The 18,679-nt window shown below is 36.0% G+C and overlaps 1 protein-coding gene across 1 annotated transcript; it reads left to right on the top strand.

Annotated features, from left to right (window-relative positions):
- The first annotated feature begins 1,333 nt into the window (after positions 1–1,333).
- NTS (neurotensin) lies at positions 1,334–12,406 on the top strand. The gene is made up of 4 exons (XM_007109651.2): positions 1,334–1,513; positions 3,277–3,338; positions 8,960–9,184; positions 11,637–12,406. The coding sequence occupies exons 1-4, from the start codon at positions 1,441–1,443 to the stop codon at positions 11,787–11,789; spliced, it is 513 nt and encodes a 170-aa protein (XP_007109713.1). The 5' UTR covers positions 1,334–1,440; the 3' UTR covers positions 11,790–12,406.
- Positions 12,407–18,679: the final 6,273 nt, after the last annotated feature.

An 18,679-nucleotide genomic window follows, 5' to 3' on the forward strand; every position in this document is an offset into this window, starting at 1 on the left:
AAGATGCAGTCTTAAGAATGCAACTGGTGGGGCTTCCCGGGTGGCGCAGTGGTTGAGAGTCCGCCTGCAGATGCAGGGGACACGGGTTCGGTTCCCGGTCCGGGAAGATCCCACATGCCGCGGAGCGGCTGGGCCCGTGAGCCATGGCCGCTGAGCCTGCGCTCCGCAGCGGGGGAGGCCACAACAGTGAGGGGCCCGCGTACCGCAAAACAGTGAGAGGCCCGCGTACCGCAAAAAAAAAAAAAAAAAAAAAAAGGAATGCGACTGGTGGACGGTGGTTATTTAAGATTGTCTCCGTTCCAGAAGTACAGTCTCATCTTTATCACTATCACAGGGGAAGAAATCTGATGCAATGGCGAAAACCAGTGAAAAGGGGATTATAGACTGAATAGGATGGGGCAGCAAGAATGAATCTAAAGTAGCAGAGCGATGCAGACAGAAAACGAGGAAAGTATCAGAAAACAGCAATCAGTGATACAATAATACATATTTCTGCCTGCTAACACATAAATTATAGTTGGGTTTTGTAAACATGAAATTGTCTTTCTAAGACACTCAACCATAAATCAGCATACATAATTCAGTCAACCTTTTAGTTACTTAAATTAGACTTTTCAATTTGTTAGGAAATAACACCCTATTGCTTAGAGCTACTAGTCTCTTTTCTTAAAAATGATTCTCTCTCCTTCCTCTAAATTCTTTTGCTTAACCCAATATTATAACTGATTTTCTGCTTATCTTCCACTTGCTTTCTTCTTCTAGCATGTATTGTCTAAGACCTTATCAGTCCTGAAACCACAAAACACTTGTTCAAAAGTATGGGTTACCAGAAAAGAATCCTGACTCTTTAAGAACTTCCAAACCTAAAGAATTACTGATTTTAGGCATTCATCCTGGAGATTTTGATTATATTAGAAATAACAGATCTCATGCTTCACCAAATCAAAATGACAACTTCTCAGAGTCAGAGAATAAGAGGAAATGGGGAAAGAAAGGTACTGGAAGTTCTTTTCCAGTATGCTCTGTATGGAATTTCTTTTGAATGACTCCTGTGTGTCAGAAATCTGGAGCAGCAGTGCCAATTAGGGAAGATGTCGCTGTTACTGGAGGTTCAGAAGTGGGGGAGAGGTGTCGGGGGGACAAAGAAGAAAGGGAGGAGGAAGTGGGGAGTGGAGGGGAGGGATGGAAATGAAGGGCACATCCTGAAGAGATAATCCCTGTATACTCATGACATCATCCCCTGCATATATATATATATATATATATATATATATATATACACACACACACACACACACACACACACATAGGGAATGGTCAAAGCATCTCTCATAGTTCAGTCTCTTCCAAACTCAGCTGGAGGCAAGAGGAAGCACGGGAGAGCCCCCTTCAGCCTGTCTCTGACGTTTATGGACTGGGCTTGCTAGAAGGCTCAAGAAGATGATGGCAGGAATGAAAATCCAACTGGTGTGCATGATACTCCTGGCTTTCAGCTCCTGGAGTCTGTGCTCAGGTAAGCTCAGCTGCATTTCACAACTCCCTGAAGTGATTTCTTTTTCCATTTTTACTGTGTGTTGCCACTTAACGTTAATGTATCCAGGGAGAAGAGTTTCTCCCTTATTCTGGATTTTCTTTTTAGTGATAGAAGCTGGATATTTTCTTTCTCTGTTTTATGATTACAAGAACTGAAAGATTTCTTTTTCCTTTTTGAATCTGCAAGGTAATAAAACGATTTCAATGAAACACTTCATGTTCCCCTTTGCAATGTAACCGCTAGAAAAAAAAAACATGTGAAACTTAAATCAAGCTGGTCACTCTCTAATGAGAAGTACAGGAGTGGTGCCTGTCAAAGTGCAAACCCATAATTAAAACTGATTGCATTTGAAATGTTTTCTCTCTTCCTCATTCACTCTCTTAGGACATGGTGGCTTCTCCCTCTCAAAAATTATTTTCTTAATTGTGTGTATATTAAGATAACAAAGTGAAAGTTGATGTTTAATGAATAAATGAATAAAGCATTATTTGTAGAAAATTATTTCTAGAAAAATACACAAAATACCAAGCTCTTTTAAGAATACATTTTATATAACTTTTCTGTGTGACAAATAGATGTATTATTAATTTAACTATTTTTCTGCATGTCATTTAAGTTGATACAGAATGTAACTGGAAAATTGTCATTCTTATATTGATAAAAATTATTTCCCTGTAGAGTACTTTGCATGTGATAATTAAGAAGAAACCATACATTGTCAAATATCTATCAATAGCTCACTTTGAAAATAAGATTTAAATTTAAAAGAGTAATATGAAATATTATAGTGAATGCAATATGCTCTAACTAATGTTGGAAAATAATTAAATGATCACATCAAGGTGGAAAAAAAAACAAAGGATAAATGCAGCAAAAAATATTTAGCCTGTTTTATACTGTTATATCATAAATATGACACTGAAATGTTTAATTCAAACTCCTGCTATGATTTTATGAATTAACTCAGTATAGTGTTCTATAACTTTATTTCTATTACCTTATAGTATTTTCTAAATTTTTCTTCTCTGTGAAATATTCATTATTGGAAACTGGAAAGAATATTCTAAAAAAACATCAGAAATCCATTTTCCACACTCTTGTACATGTATTGATGGACAACTCCACTTTTGCTTAAACAATTTCCTTAATAGCCTGTGATAAAATTGCTAAGTACACGTGATTCTAAATCCTTGTTTAAAGTAGAGAAACAAATCTTTCAAAGTGTGTTCTGTAAAATAGCATCTCAAATTAAACAAATCTGTGTCTTTCTTATTCTAAAATTATCAACAATTTCCTTTGTTTTTATCTTCAAAAAATGTCTTATACATACCTTTTCATTATGTTGTTTTTAAAATATCAATACGTATATATTCTATATATGTAAACTATTTCCAGTAAAAATTATCCAGCATATTTGATGAAATCTTTATTATATCATATAATCAGGGTTTCTTTTTAATAATGAGATTCAGTGATTAAACAACTCCAAATCATCAATAGCTCTCCTGGCATAAAATCATGTGTTTATTTTCTTAAAAGTGCTTCTATTATTCTATTCTGTTAGCCTAAAGTAAAACTATAATTGTTTTTTTCTGAATGTTATTCTAAGGAGAATGAATACATAGCAAAGACAATAAACTTCTAAGACAAAGTTTTTTGAGACTAATCTTAAATCTCTAGGTTATAATATAATTACATGATATGTGATTATACAGTAAACATGTGGTTTTGATTTTACTCAGATTCAGAAGAGGAAATGAAAGCGTTAGAAGCAGATTTATTGACCAATATGCATACATCAAAGGTAACTTTTTCTTTTTTTTTAAACCAAGGACTGAAAAACATATGAACTCTCATTATAAACATGGTGTCCTTTTCCTATAGTAATAACTTCCTATTGAGACTGAAAAGTTCATTGGGAGGCATTTCCTTTATGGGGAAACTTTTCCTTAAGTTCAAAGGACTTAAGGGTGTTGATGTGACAGGGAAAGAAGCTGTATTGATACTGTATAGTGTATCAATCACTATGTTGCAAATTTAATTAAGTAGTAACATATTATTTATGTGGACATGCAAATGTATTTTTAAAACACCTCTTTCCATTCCAGTCACATTGTGTATGATGAAAGGTATATTGGCCTCAAGATAAATACATAAAAGAAAATTAAGTGATATTTTTGCCTTTCTTGTACTATTGGGGAGAGTGAAGTGGAGTTCCTAAAGTAACAATTAAAGTTCATGAAACCCATGAAAGAAATGTGGTAGAGAGTAAAGAGCGATAGACTGGCAAACAGAAGCCTTGAGATCTAATCCCACAACTGTGACTTATGAACTGTTTGTTTGATCTTAAACAAGGGGGTTAGTTAACATTGCTTGCCTTTGTTTTCTTATTTTTAAATGTTGGGGTTGGAGTTTATGATCTCCTAGACATTTACATTAAGTCCACACCTGGATTTAAATTCTCCTCATAACAGAAGTGTTATTGGTACCTGCTTATTTTTTTTTACTGAATCAGGTGAAACTTTGTACTGGACCTTATTATTCCTCTCTTGGGGTCTTGAAAGCAAGGTTTTTAGATTCCAGCCTGTACCTAGGAATAAAACTCAATTAGAAGATACCCAGTTACCACTCTACCACACAATCTTGATTTACCCAGAGTGAGTTAATCAGTGTGTATCTAAATGTAGAGTTAGAGAACAGGGGTCCCAACCAAAAGATGCTTCTCAAAGAAGAATATATCTTGAGGTGAGGCAGCCGCCCGGTGCAATCACTGTTGTAATGCTGAGGACTCCACAGGCGCTGTGGTAAGAAAGTAAATGCTCAGGACTCCTCCTGCCACCTCAGCCTTCTCTTCCCTAATTTGATGAGCATGTTCCAGGTGCAACAACCCCTAGCATGGAAGTAGAATTATGTTCAATAGTGGGTATGAAGGGATAATAGCCATTTCTGTGTGTGTATGAGAATGTGGGTCACTGTTATCTCAGAGCTAACAAAGACGGTTTCTACTCTGGTCCCTAAAAGGCATTTGGGGAAAAAATTTAAGCAGCTATATATTTCCACAACTGCCCAGATCTACAAAAGTTGAACACATTGAAACCAAATTCTACCATAATTTGGTGGGTTTCCTATCAAGAATGATCAAATTTCATTTAGTCATTAAAACTCAGTGAACAAATATATTTAACCTTAAGATAAAGGATCCTTTGTTTAATAGTCAGAATAGCAATGGCTATAATCACTTCAACTCATAAATAGGAAGACAAGTGACAATAGTCTGTTTTGGAAAATGGAACAGATTAGTATGCCTTAGTGTCTTGGTAGAGATTTTACCTCTATGATTTCAAGTTTATGTAGACAAATAAAGGTCCTAAATAATCTCCAAAATGTGATACGGTGTGGGGATTGCCAGCTACTTTGCAAAAATGTGGGAGTAGAGGTTTTGATTCCTTCCCTGGCCAAGATGCTGCAAGGGAAAAACAATTTCAGTACATGAAGTGGTTTAGTTTTATTCTTAGAAATACGTAGCAAAAGTATAGACAGAATAACATATACCGCTTTCATTCAGTCATGGGATATATCTCTAAAACAGATCATGGAAGAAAAATTGAATCCCATTGCTTCCTCTTTTACTTGAAATAATAAGTAAAATACAGACTACGATGAGGAAGCACCCAGAAGCATAATTATCCCAATTTTCCTGCTAGGATGGGAACATAAAGCTCATTTCTTATTTTTTATAAAACTACTATCACTTATTGCTCTGTGATTCAATTAGTTTTTGGTGTGTGTAGTGTTCTATGCAAATTAAAACTCTAAACTTTTGACCATTTTAACCAAAATACTGTATCTAAAATTTTGAAAGAATAGTATTTGATATTGGTATAACTCCATTATTAAAAGCTTCAGAAAGCTTCAGCTTTCTTCTTTCCACTCTAAAGGTAATTTCAATTTTAAAGTAAAACTATTTAGACATTGAAATACTAATGTAGAAATACTCTTAAGCAACAGAAGGCCAAGAGAGATTCCAAAGCTTGAAGAGAAGGGGAAGATAAAGAAATTTGTTCTCACAATACAACTCTCTTTATTACCAGTGGTAGTGCTTTGGTATAGTTTTATTAAGAAAGAGAACTTTGAAGAAAAGAGTATGTTTTCTTTAGGCTCTCAAAAAGCTGCTGGAATGATGTAATTTTCTATGATCAAATTCAATGCCTTGAATACAGTAAGAGTTTAATAAATATTTATGTACTAACAGTAAGAGTCTAGGATTTATTACTAGCCCTTACCTTTTGTATTCAGCTGTAAGAACTTCAGGGCTCCACCACAGATGACTTTATATTTACTTAGGTGAAATACTTGAATTCACCATGAATTCACCAATTCAAATGCTTGTAATACATTTGGGTTCAGTGTATAATAGATAGTGACCATTAGTAATATAGATTAGGTCCCATTTAATTAAGGGAACCAAAATTTGACCAGGATCTTATTCAGTATTAGGAGTTTAATCAAATAATGCTAAGTAAGAACCACAAATATTCTTGTTTTCCTCATTTTAAAAGCAAGAGAAGACAATATTCTAAATTTCTTATCTATAGGCTTAGGTCTATTATAGACATTTATGTAAAATAATTTAATAAATAAGAATGTTTGTTTATTGTTAAAGAAAATTATTCATGACACTTGTTAAAGATAGCAAGGAAGACTTTATTCAAGAGGAACTATGGTTTTGCAAAGATCAGGCTCAACGCCAAATACGACAAGGACAAGTGTGGATTTACAGCCAAGGAACAGGGTTGGGGTGGATCATTGTATGGAAAATTACTGAGGAAACACTAAATCTAGGAGGATTCTTGCTAGACAACTCAATAGAATCCTAGGATGATCAGGTCTCAACGGTGGGACATTTTTACTAACTTGACTCAGAAGGATTCTTGCTAAAACTGGACTAAGCAGACCGAGGACAGAGCCCAAGGTTCGGACCTCGTCAAGAAGAGGGCTCAGAGGATCCTAATTCAGATTTCATCAAAGACAGAGTCTTTGTCATTTTTTTGAGTGAACTATTTAAACCTTATAAGAAATGTTCTTAAATACATGTCTATTTAGACATCCTATGGTCAAAAGTGCCCTCTATGCGGTGCTTCCCAATTATGACAGGGCCTAAGGTGATATTAAATAGTATTATACTAGTGAGTGATGTAGTGACTGTTTTAACTGGCAGAAGAGAACAAAATGCTTTACTCAGTTTCCTCATCCAAAAATATAATCAGACAACACAAGTCCCGAGTAAAAAGCAAGTAAAAAGCTCTGGGGATATCTAAATTCAAGAAGCCTTTAAATTTCCTTTAAACTCAAGTTTTCCAATTCACTTGACAGTGGAACTCCTTTTTAAAAACAGTGAGTACAGAGCTAGTTTTCTAAGGAAAACAATCAGATGATCTCTAAAGAGCTTTCCGAATGTAAAATTGTAGCATCCCATTAATTGGCAAGACATAAGGTGTTGCTGCCACACAGTGGAGCATGCTGCCTCTAAGTTTCCCATAGCAGAAAAATTCAAGAACAGGCTGATAAGCACATTCTAGGGGCATAGTTGAATGTATTTCCAAACTGAGGATTGAAAACATTATAGTGAATATTTTTGTACTCACAGATTTGCATGTCCCTAAGGTAAAATCTTAATCAAAGGGTATGCACGTTTACAATTTTAATACATATTGCCAAAACACCTTTCAAAAAATTATACCAATATATATATACTCAGACCAACAAATATTTAGAAGAGAAAGTGTCTGTTTCTCCATATCCTCATAAGTACATCAAGTGTACTTACACTTTTTAGGGTCTTCTGATCTGATAGTAGCCAAGATGAACATCATTCCACATATTTCTGTTGCATATTTCTTCTTTGATGATAGCGATTCTGTGACTTGTCTGCTCATAGTATTTATCTGAGGTCTAACACTTTTTAAGTGTTTTTTGTTGTTTTTTTTAATTGAGGCATTCACCAGTTTCTTTTGGAAGAGCTCCACCTGTGTTAAGTATATTAACATTTTGTGGCAGCTTTTACAGTACGTCTTGCTTTTGATTTTAGTTCAGGCTGTTAATTTTTGAGAGATAATTTACACATTTATGTATTTAAAATTATATTTTCCTTTATGGATTCTGGTTTGGATATTTGCTTAACAATATTTTTCCAAATTTATAAAATAAGTTCTATATATTTACATATTTTTATTTTTACTCATATTTAACCCATCTGGATATTGTTAGACTATAATATGTCAATAAAAGTTATAACTAGATCTAAATCCAGATTTCCCCATAGCCAACTGTCCCAAGGACTTCAAATGCAAACTTTGCTATACGTTCTTCAGTCATATTTACTTGGATCAAATTTTGGACATTATATTCTCTTTTGTTGAGTTTTATATTTATGCTTGCTCTATTAATTCACTCTTTGATTACTGCAGCTTTAAGATACATTTTAATATCTGGTAGAGTAAGTCCTTCCTCATTACCTTTTTATTTTCTAAGTCTTCTTAGTTGTCACATATTCATACTTCCAAATTAACTTCATAATTGTTTTGCTACACTCCCTCCTCTAAACTTCCAGTCTCCCTATATTTTCCAAATTGGAACTTTGATTTGGAATTGCATTGCATTTGGAGAATAATTCAGAGAGAATTGACACCAATAAAATTGATACTAATATTTTTGAACCTTCTCATCACAGCTTTGTGGTCATTCAAAAAAATTTTTTTTATGTTCTTTAGAAAAAATTTATGCTTTTCTTCATCTGTGCCTTTTGAGATGCTTGTTAAGTTTTATAAGTTATTTCACACTTAGTTTCTCCAAAAATTGGCAAATGAGAAAGTTGTCAATTATGGTAATAATGGTTTCAGACAAGATCTTATTAGAATAGGATATTTTAGAAAATATCATAATTTTCAAATAAATAAATTGATCAGCTGTGATGCTACCTGTGACAACTATTAATGTGTGGAATAGATTCGTGGTCTCACACTACTGTAATTATCCAAATCTATTAGTATCACCTTGGCCACTGTTCCATTAGACACTAAACTGAAGTGTAATAAGGAGAGAGTGGTATTTTTAATATTTTCACCTGTGATGTATACGTATATATTTAAGTAGTTCTACTTACTGTAATTTCTATTTTCTTTCTTGCTTTGCTCATGTATGTGTGTGTTTATGTGTATTAACTTTATTACATTTGGTAAATAGAGGACATGAAGTATTGACACTATTCAACTTTGTGATACGAAGTTACTAATTAATAGCCGTGTTTTTATTTGGCTAGTCTAACAATTAGATCTTAAAAGGTAATGGCTTAGCACAATAGAAATTTATTTCTAACTCTTACAACACAAATTTTAATTGCATTAACTATTTCTTTCTACATTTCAGATCAGTAAAGCAAGTGTTCCCTCTTGGAAAATGAGCCTGCTGAATGTTTGCAGTCTTATAAATAACCTGAACAGCCAAGCCGAGGAAACAGGAGAGTTTCCTGAGGAGGAGCTTATTACAAGAAGGAAATTTCCCACTACCTTAGATGGCTTTAGCTTGGAAGCAATGCTGACAATATACCAGCTCCGAAAAATCTGTCACAGCAGGGCCTTTCAACACTGGGAGGTAAACAGAAACAAAATATGAATATGATTGTGGTTATACTAGTTAACTCTCATTTTTACTGATTTTTTTTTAATCCTGATCATTATCATAACAGGAAGACTTACAAATATTAAGGAAGAATAAACCATGTGTTGAGGTTAACATTCCTTCAGATCTTCAAAGTGTCCTGCAAATATTTGGAGTTTAGCGAAATATCTTTTCTTTGGTCTTAAAAGGGGGGATCTGTCTTAGGGCAGATTTGATACACATGCTTTTATTGTGGATGGCATGGTTAGGCGGTTTTTGGTGGTGGTGGCATGCCCAAGAAATTTAGGAAACTCAAAATGTTTTCTTAGAAATACATAATGTGTGTTTATTTATAAACAAACACAGAACACAAAAGGTTCCAGTTTTATGTGAATATATTAGACAAATAAAACCAGAATGATAAGGATATATACATATTTCTATATTAATTGAATGTGTGGATTGTGGATTTCAATCATCCTTAGAAGCTAAACGAGGTCCACTATGGCTAGTACAGCCACATTTCATTATCCAGAACTACCACAAAGGACTGGATGTATCAGTTCTATTAAATACTACACTGGTGACTCACCACCTTTGGTTTGGAAATTTTTGGAAGAGAAAAGAGAAATGAAAATGCTTTAAGAAAAAATAAGAAAATTTTAAAATTTTCCCGACAAGGGAAATATTTCTTTCATATTAACCCCTAAGATAAATTCGCTTCATGTTTCATATTCTGGGCTTATACCAACACTGGGGATCTGAGGGTCTGAGGATGCCTTTCTTGCTAATATAACAATCTCTATAACACACTGTCACAGAGATAGATACCCTGTGGAAAAGAGGAAATGAAATGCAGAACTTCTAGTATTTATTCTAACTTGTAAACAAAATGATATTTTCCAGATTAAAAAAAAAGCTAGTTTTAATTTTTCTTGCTGGACTGTTTATCCCTTAATTCCAATTCCAGCTAAATGATTTTTCTCTTTAAAATATTACATCAAGGGCTTACCTGGTGGCGCAGTGGTTGAGAGTCCGCCTGCCGATGCAGGGGACACGAATTCTATCAAACATTTAGAGAAGAGCTAACACCTATCCTTCTCAAACTCTTCCAAAATATAGCAGAGGGAGGAACACTCTCTAACTCATTCTACAAGACCACCATCACCCTGATACCAAAACCACACAAAGCTGTCACACACACACACACACAAAAATTACATCAATAAAACTTGAAAAATACTAATTTTAACATAGGGAAATATCAATTATGTGCTGTTTATCCAGGAAAAAAAATAAACCCTCAATAAACTATAATACAGACAAGGTGCACATAAGATTAAAACTTTTGCTATTTTAAATGTTGAGTGATTTAAAATAAAATGATTGATAGTATTATTCAGAGTGTAGTACAATTACAGACTGTGCACAGAGAAACAAAAGATTAAGAAACTAGATTGTCTGACAGTAGCTGTTTTTCCTTCTATGAAATTGAACAGCTGTGGGTTGAAATAAAGTACTTGTGATACGATTCAATGCATACGGATTATGATTAAAAACTTACTCTTGTCAGTATTAGTTATAGTCACCCCAAAGTTTAGAAGACATTCACAGATATGAATACAGTTCTTACCTTGAGCATTGATTTTTAAAAAAATTTTGTGTAAATCATGTGCAAAACTCTGGAAAGAGTTCCTAAATATTTTATGCCAGTGGAACATTTGAATCAGAACAGTACTATCAGAAAAAGTGTTTGTTTGGAACTAATTTTAGAATGTAGCATATTTGATGAGGTATTAGACAAGATTCTCCATAGAGATTAACTCTCTTGAGTTTTTGAATGTGAACTTGTTTTTAATGATTAACTATTAAGCAGCACAATCTAAAGATCTTTACCATTTAAACAGAGCTTTCACAGTAAGCAGAACAAGCATTCCTCTCTCTCTGACTGAGAAATAGATCTTTAGAATGGCTTTCAAGTCAAATCAGTAATTAACTTAATTGAATATAAAATTCTATTGACCTTTGAGGCCAAACCTGGTTTACTAGATTCAAAACTTTGTATTTGTTGTGATTTATGATTGATATATTTCCATCTTTTGGTCTATCATAAATTAAAGAAAAATACTCAAAGTTATAAGAAGTGTGTTCCTTCATTTGGAGGTATTACTACATGGCCTTGACAAATATAGAAAAAAAATTTTAAAGGCTGGCCTGATGAGCTAAGAGCACTGAACAGAGAATCAGAAAAATCATGTTCTCATCCTGTCTCAGCCACTTGATAGCCACCTGTTCTTGGGCAAAACATTTGTTTTGAACCTCATACATCTCATCCACATATATCTTACGGTCTGAATAGCAAATAAGATAAAAGGTAGACAAATACTCTGAAATGGAAGACTTCTTTATGCATGTAGGTTTCATTCATATTCGGTCTATCTTGCAGTTGATTCAGGAAGAGGTTCTTGATACTGGAAATGACAAAAATGAAAAGGAAGAAGTTATAAAGAGAAAAATTCCTTACATTCTGAAACGGCAGCTGTATGAGAATAAACCCAGAAGACCCTACATACTCAAAAGAGGTTCTTACTACTACTGAGAGGATATTTTATTTACATGTGATTGTGATTTACCATCCTTTAATTAAATATCAAATTATATTTGTGTGGAACTATGACAGAACACAATTATTTTGTCTCTGCTACAATTGTGGTTTATTAGATGTGACTTTTCTGCATTAATATAAACTGGACTAAATGTTTTCAAATAAATCTAGATCTTGAGCATGATGTGTTGTGTATAACTGGAGTAGATATTAATTAAGTCATATATAGAACGTTTTGTCATTTTGCAAAGCACTTAATGGGTTGTTGACACAGTCAAAATGTTTGACATTCTAAACCAAATTATAAGAGATTAGAACAGAGTCTTATGGCAAAGTCTAGCTTACATGTCATTAACCCAAAACAAAATAATAGCACCTGTTTTATTGTTTGACTGAATGTTTTATCGAATTAAAAGAAATACGTGCTCTCTTCCAAGACTTACTCATGAATCTCTCAGATATGGGGAAGGTAATAGTAGTAAAATAGGACCATCATCTTCAAAGAGTGTTTAATGAATTATTGTTAATTCTGCTTATCTTAATGAATGATCTTCAACTGAATGTTTTTCTGTTAAATAAACTTAATAGCTAACAAAAAAACAAGCCATCAGAACCATGTTTCTTTGCAGATTTACTATCATTAGAATAGTTACCCTTTATTGACTTTTTTCCCTCACATCCAGTAAATGATGATAGCTTTATTTTTAACCTCACTGAGGAATTTATGTGACTAATATTTTTCCCACTTAGGAGACCATTTCTGAGGCAAAAGGCATATTTGAAATAACTCCTCATGAATTTCCTTAAACACTGTACTTACAGTCTCATAAGCCCTCACAGCCCTTACACCCTACCATTAGCAGTGGCCTCCTAGACTCCTGCTCTGACAGGGGGCCTAGGAGGACCTCTCTTTACAGGTTGCATCCTAGTCCCATAGTCATCTATGAAGGAAGATGATAGATATCAGGATTTGACTTATTCTGGAATTAAGGAGTTTTGGGAACTCTATGGCCTTTAGATGAGATCGCCCCCTCCCCTAGGCTAAACCCCACTTGGTAGGATTTAAGTGTAGCTCACCAATCTCTGAGTTTTTCTGATAAAACCATGACTTCTCACAACTACCTCCCTACCACCTTTTACAGTCCTAACAGTTTCAACATTAAATAGTGCTCAAGGCACTGAATCTAAGAAGGAAACTACTCCATAGTGATTAAGAGTGTCTACTCTGGAGTCAGAAGGCCCAGATTTGGCTCCACTCTTCACTAGTATTCTTGGACAATTTATTTAACCTCTCTGTTTCCTCAGCTACTAAATGTGCAGTCTGGAGGAGCGTAAAGTAGTCTGATATATGGTGTAAAATGCTTACAACGGTACCTGGACTAGATTAATAACACACTAAGTTTAACAGTTCTTCTGGCCACTTTCCTACTGGTTTTCCTTTCTTCTTCACAAACTACAGAGCATAACACAGTTTCATATGCTAACCCTCTGTGTTTTGAACAACTGCTGATCTCCTTTTTACTTGCTTCATTCATTATCCTTGAGGACTTCCACATACACGTGCAAGATCCCTCCATAATCTCCCTTCTCAGTCCCTGACATCTTCACTTCCAATAATAAACATTTTATCCATTTCATCTCATCCCATCACTTCCATGGTGCTAACATAGTACTTCGCACTCCCAATAAATTCAACCTCTCCAGAAATCTCGATTTCAAGCACTCTGCCCTCTACACGTCATCTTCTCTCTCCAGTTCACATAATCTATCACTCTCTAACATTTATGATCCCATCTAATACATTGTCCCCACTTCTTTTCACTCTTCACCTTCTAATCATGCCCTCACTTTGCATTTTACTTGGCTTAGATTCTATCGTGTAAAATTAAAATCACTCCCTTATTACCCTCAACTTCCTGTCCTTCTACATTATAGGAGCCTGTGGGAACACCATCAGTTAAACTGAAATCTCCCCCTGATTCTGACCTGACCTGAGAAGCTGAACATAGCTGGAGAAAAGCACCCAAACTGTTGAAGTGTCACGCTTAAAATTTGTGATCGCAAATCTCAAGAGGGTCCTTAGTACTGCCCAATATTCCTACTCTGTTTGCATGATAAATTTTGCCTCCAGTTCTCACTGATAATTGTTTTATATCGTCTCTTCTTCCTTAAATTGCAACAATCGTCATTCTCCTGACATTCGTCAGATGACTTTCTAATGATCTCACCCAAAATACAAAGCAATAAGAAGAAAATCATATTTCCCTACCACTGAATGTAACAATTCCCTTGCATTTATGCCTCACTCTCTTACATTTCAACAGAGGAACTGTCTCTTCTCTTCTGAGGTTTACTCATTTACTTATTTCCCCATGTCAGTGAACAGTCCCACCAACTGCTCGGGCCAAAAATCTAGTAGTAATTCTTAACTCCTCTCTTTAATACGAACCTGCCATTTCATCTGTTAAGAACTTTTGTTGGCTTTGCTTTCCAAAGACATCTCAAATCTGTCTGCTTCTTGCCATATCCACCACTACTGCCCTAATCCACAAATTTTCCTCCCCACCGGGACTGTGACAATTTCTTCCCAGCAGCTTTACTCTATCGTCTTATTCATCTATATCCTCAAAGAGGAAAAAATTTTTAAAAATATTAATTAGATTATGCCATGCGTCTCTCCTCAAAATTCCACAGTGTCTTTCCCTTGCATTTTGGATTAAATCCAAATTCTGTCTTAAAAGGCCTGAAATGCTGCAGCATTGGTTTACTTCTCTGTTTAATTTCACTCATTCCCCTCCAGTCATATAGGCCTTTTTGTTATTCTTATATCCAGCTTATTTCTGCTCCAGAAACAAAAAACAGTTGCTGAAAACTCTTTTCTGGAAAGCTCTTCTGGTTGAAAATCCTTTTTCCTGGGTACACAGGACATCCACTTAAAGATTACATTTTCAGCATCTCTTGTCATAGGAATGGCTAAGTTGGAGCCAATGGGATAATGGGTGGTAAAAATGTGTATAACTTGTGGGTCTGTAATAACTTAAAGAGAAACTTCATTCCCTGAACTTTGACTTTTTCCTCATTTTGTTTTTTTGGTCTTAAATGTGAATTTGTTGTAACCACACAGGTGAATACCATTGTCTTGAGCATGACACTGATTGATAGAGCTTGTGGAGCAAAGCTGCCTCACCGGCCTGGACCAACCACATTATTACTTGAAAGAGAAATGCATTTCTAACTTATTTAAGGCACTGCATTTTTCAGCCTCATTGTTACAACGCCTCAACCATTATTTTAATTGTTACAGTCTTCTCCAAATCTTCTCATGGTTTATTTTTCACATAATTTAGATCTCTGCACATACGACATATGTACAGTGAGGACTCTTCTTAAATAACCTTCATCCCTGAGTCAATATCCATCTAACTTGCTTTATTTGTCTACAGCCATACCACCCTGAATGCGTCCGATCTCATCTCATCTATATTGCTATATTTTTCTTCATATTTGAAAAAGAAAAAAAAAGGAAAAGCAGCCATTGACAGCAATCAGCTGGGAGCTGGCCTGGCACCAACAGCTAGGCTATGGTGCCCTCCAGTTAAACACAGACAATTTCATAGAATAAAACTTCAGACAGGGTCATTCTAACCATGATGGCAAAAGACAATAAACATGACCACTCTATAATCGTGTCTGAGCAAAAATCAAAACCAAGGACACCACAAACCACAGAAATGATATAACATCCTCCTTTCCCACATAATGAGTGACTGCTGCTTTAACTAAGCTCTATTTTTCTACCTCTAGCATAAAAACCACGATAATACCCAATCAAAGAAATACCCTCACTTTCTGAAAACACCCAAACCAGAGCAAAACCACACTTCCAGAATATTCTTCAAAACACAAGTCTAAATCCTGCAAAAGGCCCCTACATATGCCCTGTTATTGGGAGGTCCCATGGTTTTCCATTGAATGAGATCTCCAATACCAGCAAATCCAACCTTGTGGGAGAGTGCTGTCTGTGGTCTCTGTCTGGTAGATATCAGCACAGCACATATCATAACTTGAAATTATATAGTAATTTATTTGTTTACTTGTTCATAATTTTTCACCCCGGTCGAATGTGTAAACTTTGTGAAGACAGGGATTTTGTTTTTCTTATTCATAGTTGTATTCCCAAGGTTGAGCACCAGGCCTGGTAACTGTTAGTAAGGATTTGTTTAATGAATGAATAAATTAGCAGCAGAATTGCCTTTTCTCTTCTAATAAGAGGTTTTAGACATAGTTTCTACACATTTTTAAGCCCCTTCTGAGAGATTACACTTCAGAAAGACTGGTTATGAGCTCAGATATCCACACAAAGTCCCTGGTCTTTTGTGAAGCAACACAGAATGTAGGAGGTTAAAGCTCACCTTCACTAACAGTGGCAACCTGGGGAGATTACGCTTCATTTTTTTGTCTCTTAGATTCCCTTCTGTGAGGAAAACAAACAAGAATGCCAAAGTGAAATTGGCAGTACAGTTGACCCTTGAACAACATGGGGGTTAAGGGCACTGACTCCCTGTGGAGTTGGAAATTCATATATAATTTTACAGTCAGCCTTCCTTATCCATGGTTTCGCATCTGCAGGTTCAACCAGCAGGGACTGTGTAGTTCTGCAGTATGTATTCATTGAAAAAACACCCATGTGTGAGTGGATCTGTGCATCTCAATCTCATGTTGTTCAGGGTCAACTGTAGTTAAAAGGGGAAGGAATGGATTTGTGAAATATAAAGAGAAGGTACTAACATGAACTGGTACTTGAATGTAGGAGGAAAGAAGAAAGGAATATTCTAGATTATTTTGAGATTTCAAGTCGGGGAGCTTGTTCCATATGTGCAGATTTTGAGATTTCCCTTAGTTTGAGCCATGTGAAACTTAAATATTTAAATCCAGTCCCCAGCTAGGAGTCCACCAAGATGACAACATCGAAGGCTCCTGAACTCCTTCTCCCATAGGCACGCCAAATTAACAAGCACCCATGGAGCCATTTCCTCTGAAAGAAATCCAGAGACTAGCTGAGCAACTTCTACACATTGGGCAAATGAGAAAATACCCAGATTGAAACAGGTAGGAATGGCTGAGGCTTGCCCTCACCATACAACTCACCCTGGCACCGTGCTATACATTTGGGAGGGAATGCCCAACTCCTAGTGTCACCTTCAGAAGCAAAAGATTTGGACTGTACATCTGGTGCCCCTACTTTTACGACTCCCATTGGAGGGACAGGCTCCCCCAAAACACTCAGCCCTGAAAGCCAACATGGCTTATGTCCATGAGACCCATAAGACTATGATAAACAAAAGAGCAGTTCTTAACAGGCGTGCTCACACTTGCACAGTGTTGTGTACTTGTTTGATATGATTTAGAATCCACTTGCTTTTTGTTCTAGGAATGAAGTTGTTTACACTGAGAAAGCTGTGTCAGGATATCATTATTAGCATGAACACTCAGTAGCTCAGCAATTGACAGGCACAGCTGGGGGCTTATTGATAAGAACTGTTGTGAAAGAAAGAGTGACTCTGGCTGGGGGATTTTAAGCTTTAAATACTAAGAGGTTTGACCAGCAACTCAAAAGTGTTTAGTCTGGGCAAGGCTACTCTTTGCTAATCGAAACAGCTTTCCAAAGATCTCCTGGCTGGGCAAAGCGACTCTTTGCCAGGCAGTGGTGAAAACTATGCAGAGGCCCCAAGAGGGATATCATCTTTCCCATCAACACTGGCATCTTTGTTCCCAGCAATGGCTCTAGTAACAAGGGACTTTTGCTTTGGCACTGGCAGCTGGACATCAGCTCACGGCTGGCTAAGCTGACCCTCCCAAGAACAACTCGTAGAAAGGTACACCTCAACTAAATTTGGGCTTTATTCCTTTTCTCTCCCCCTTGCCTGAAACAATGTTGTGATTAATCTATTGTTGGTTTGGAGGACATGGAATCAACCTAGATGTCCATGGACAGATGAATGGATAAAGAAGAAGTGGCACATATATACAATGGAATATTACTCAGCCATAAAAAGAAATGAAATTGAGTTATTTGTAGTGATGTGGATGGACCTAGAGTCTGTCATACAGAGTGAAGTCAGTCAGAAAGAGAAAAACAAATACCATATGCTAATGCATATATATGGAATCTAAAAAAAAAAAAAAAGGTTCTGAAGAACCTAGGGGCAGGACAGGAATAAAGACGGAGATGTAGAGAATGGACTTGAGGACACGGGGAGGGGGAAGGGTAAGCTGGGACAAAATGAGAGAGTGGCATGGACATATATACACTACCAAATGTAAAACAGATAGCTAGTGGGAAAAGGCCGCATAGCACAGGGAGATCAGCTCGGTGCTTTGTGACCACCTAGAGGGGTGGGATAGGGAGGGTGGGAGGGAGGGAGACGCAAGAGGAAGGGGATATGGGGACATAAGTATACGTATAGCTGATTCACTTTGTTATACAGCAGCAACTAACATAACAATGTAAAGCAATTATACTCCAATAAAGATGTTAAAAAAAGGAGTAGGTTATTTCTTTACTGGCTTATTAAGAGACATTATCCTGTATACTATTGGCTTGTGACATTATCATAATTCCCGCAGTGAACCTGTGCTAGATAATTTATTGGCAAAGCAATCTCAGTGTCTGAATATAATTTGCCACCAGCCAAAGCACGTGACTATCCCCCCCTCCCCAGGGCTCAGTATAGAGAGAGCGTGCAAAACCTCCCTTCTCTCATTCTTTCCCTACAAAGGGTCTGTCTGCATACTAATTTTTTTTTTTTTTTTTTTTTTTTTTTTGTGGTATACGGGCCTCCCTCTGTTGTGGCCTCTCCCGTTGCGGGGCACAGGCTCCGGGC

This window comes from Physeter macrocephalus, chromosome 6, assembly GCF_002837175.3.
Source record: "Physeter macrocephalus isolate SW-GA chromosome 6, ASM283717v5, whole genome shotgun sequence".
Taxonomy (NCBI): Eukaryota; Metazoa; Chordata; class Mammalia; order Artiodactyla; family Physeteridae; genus Physeter; species Physeter macrocephalus.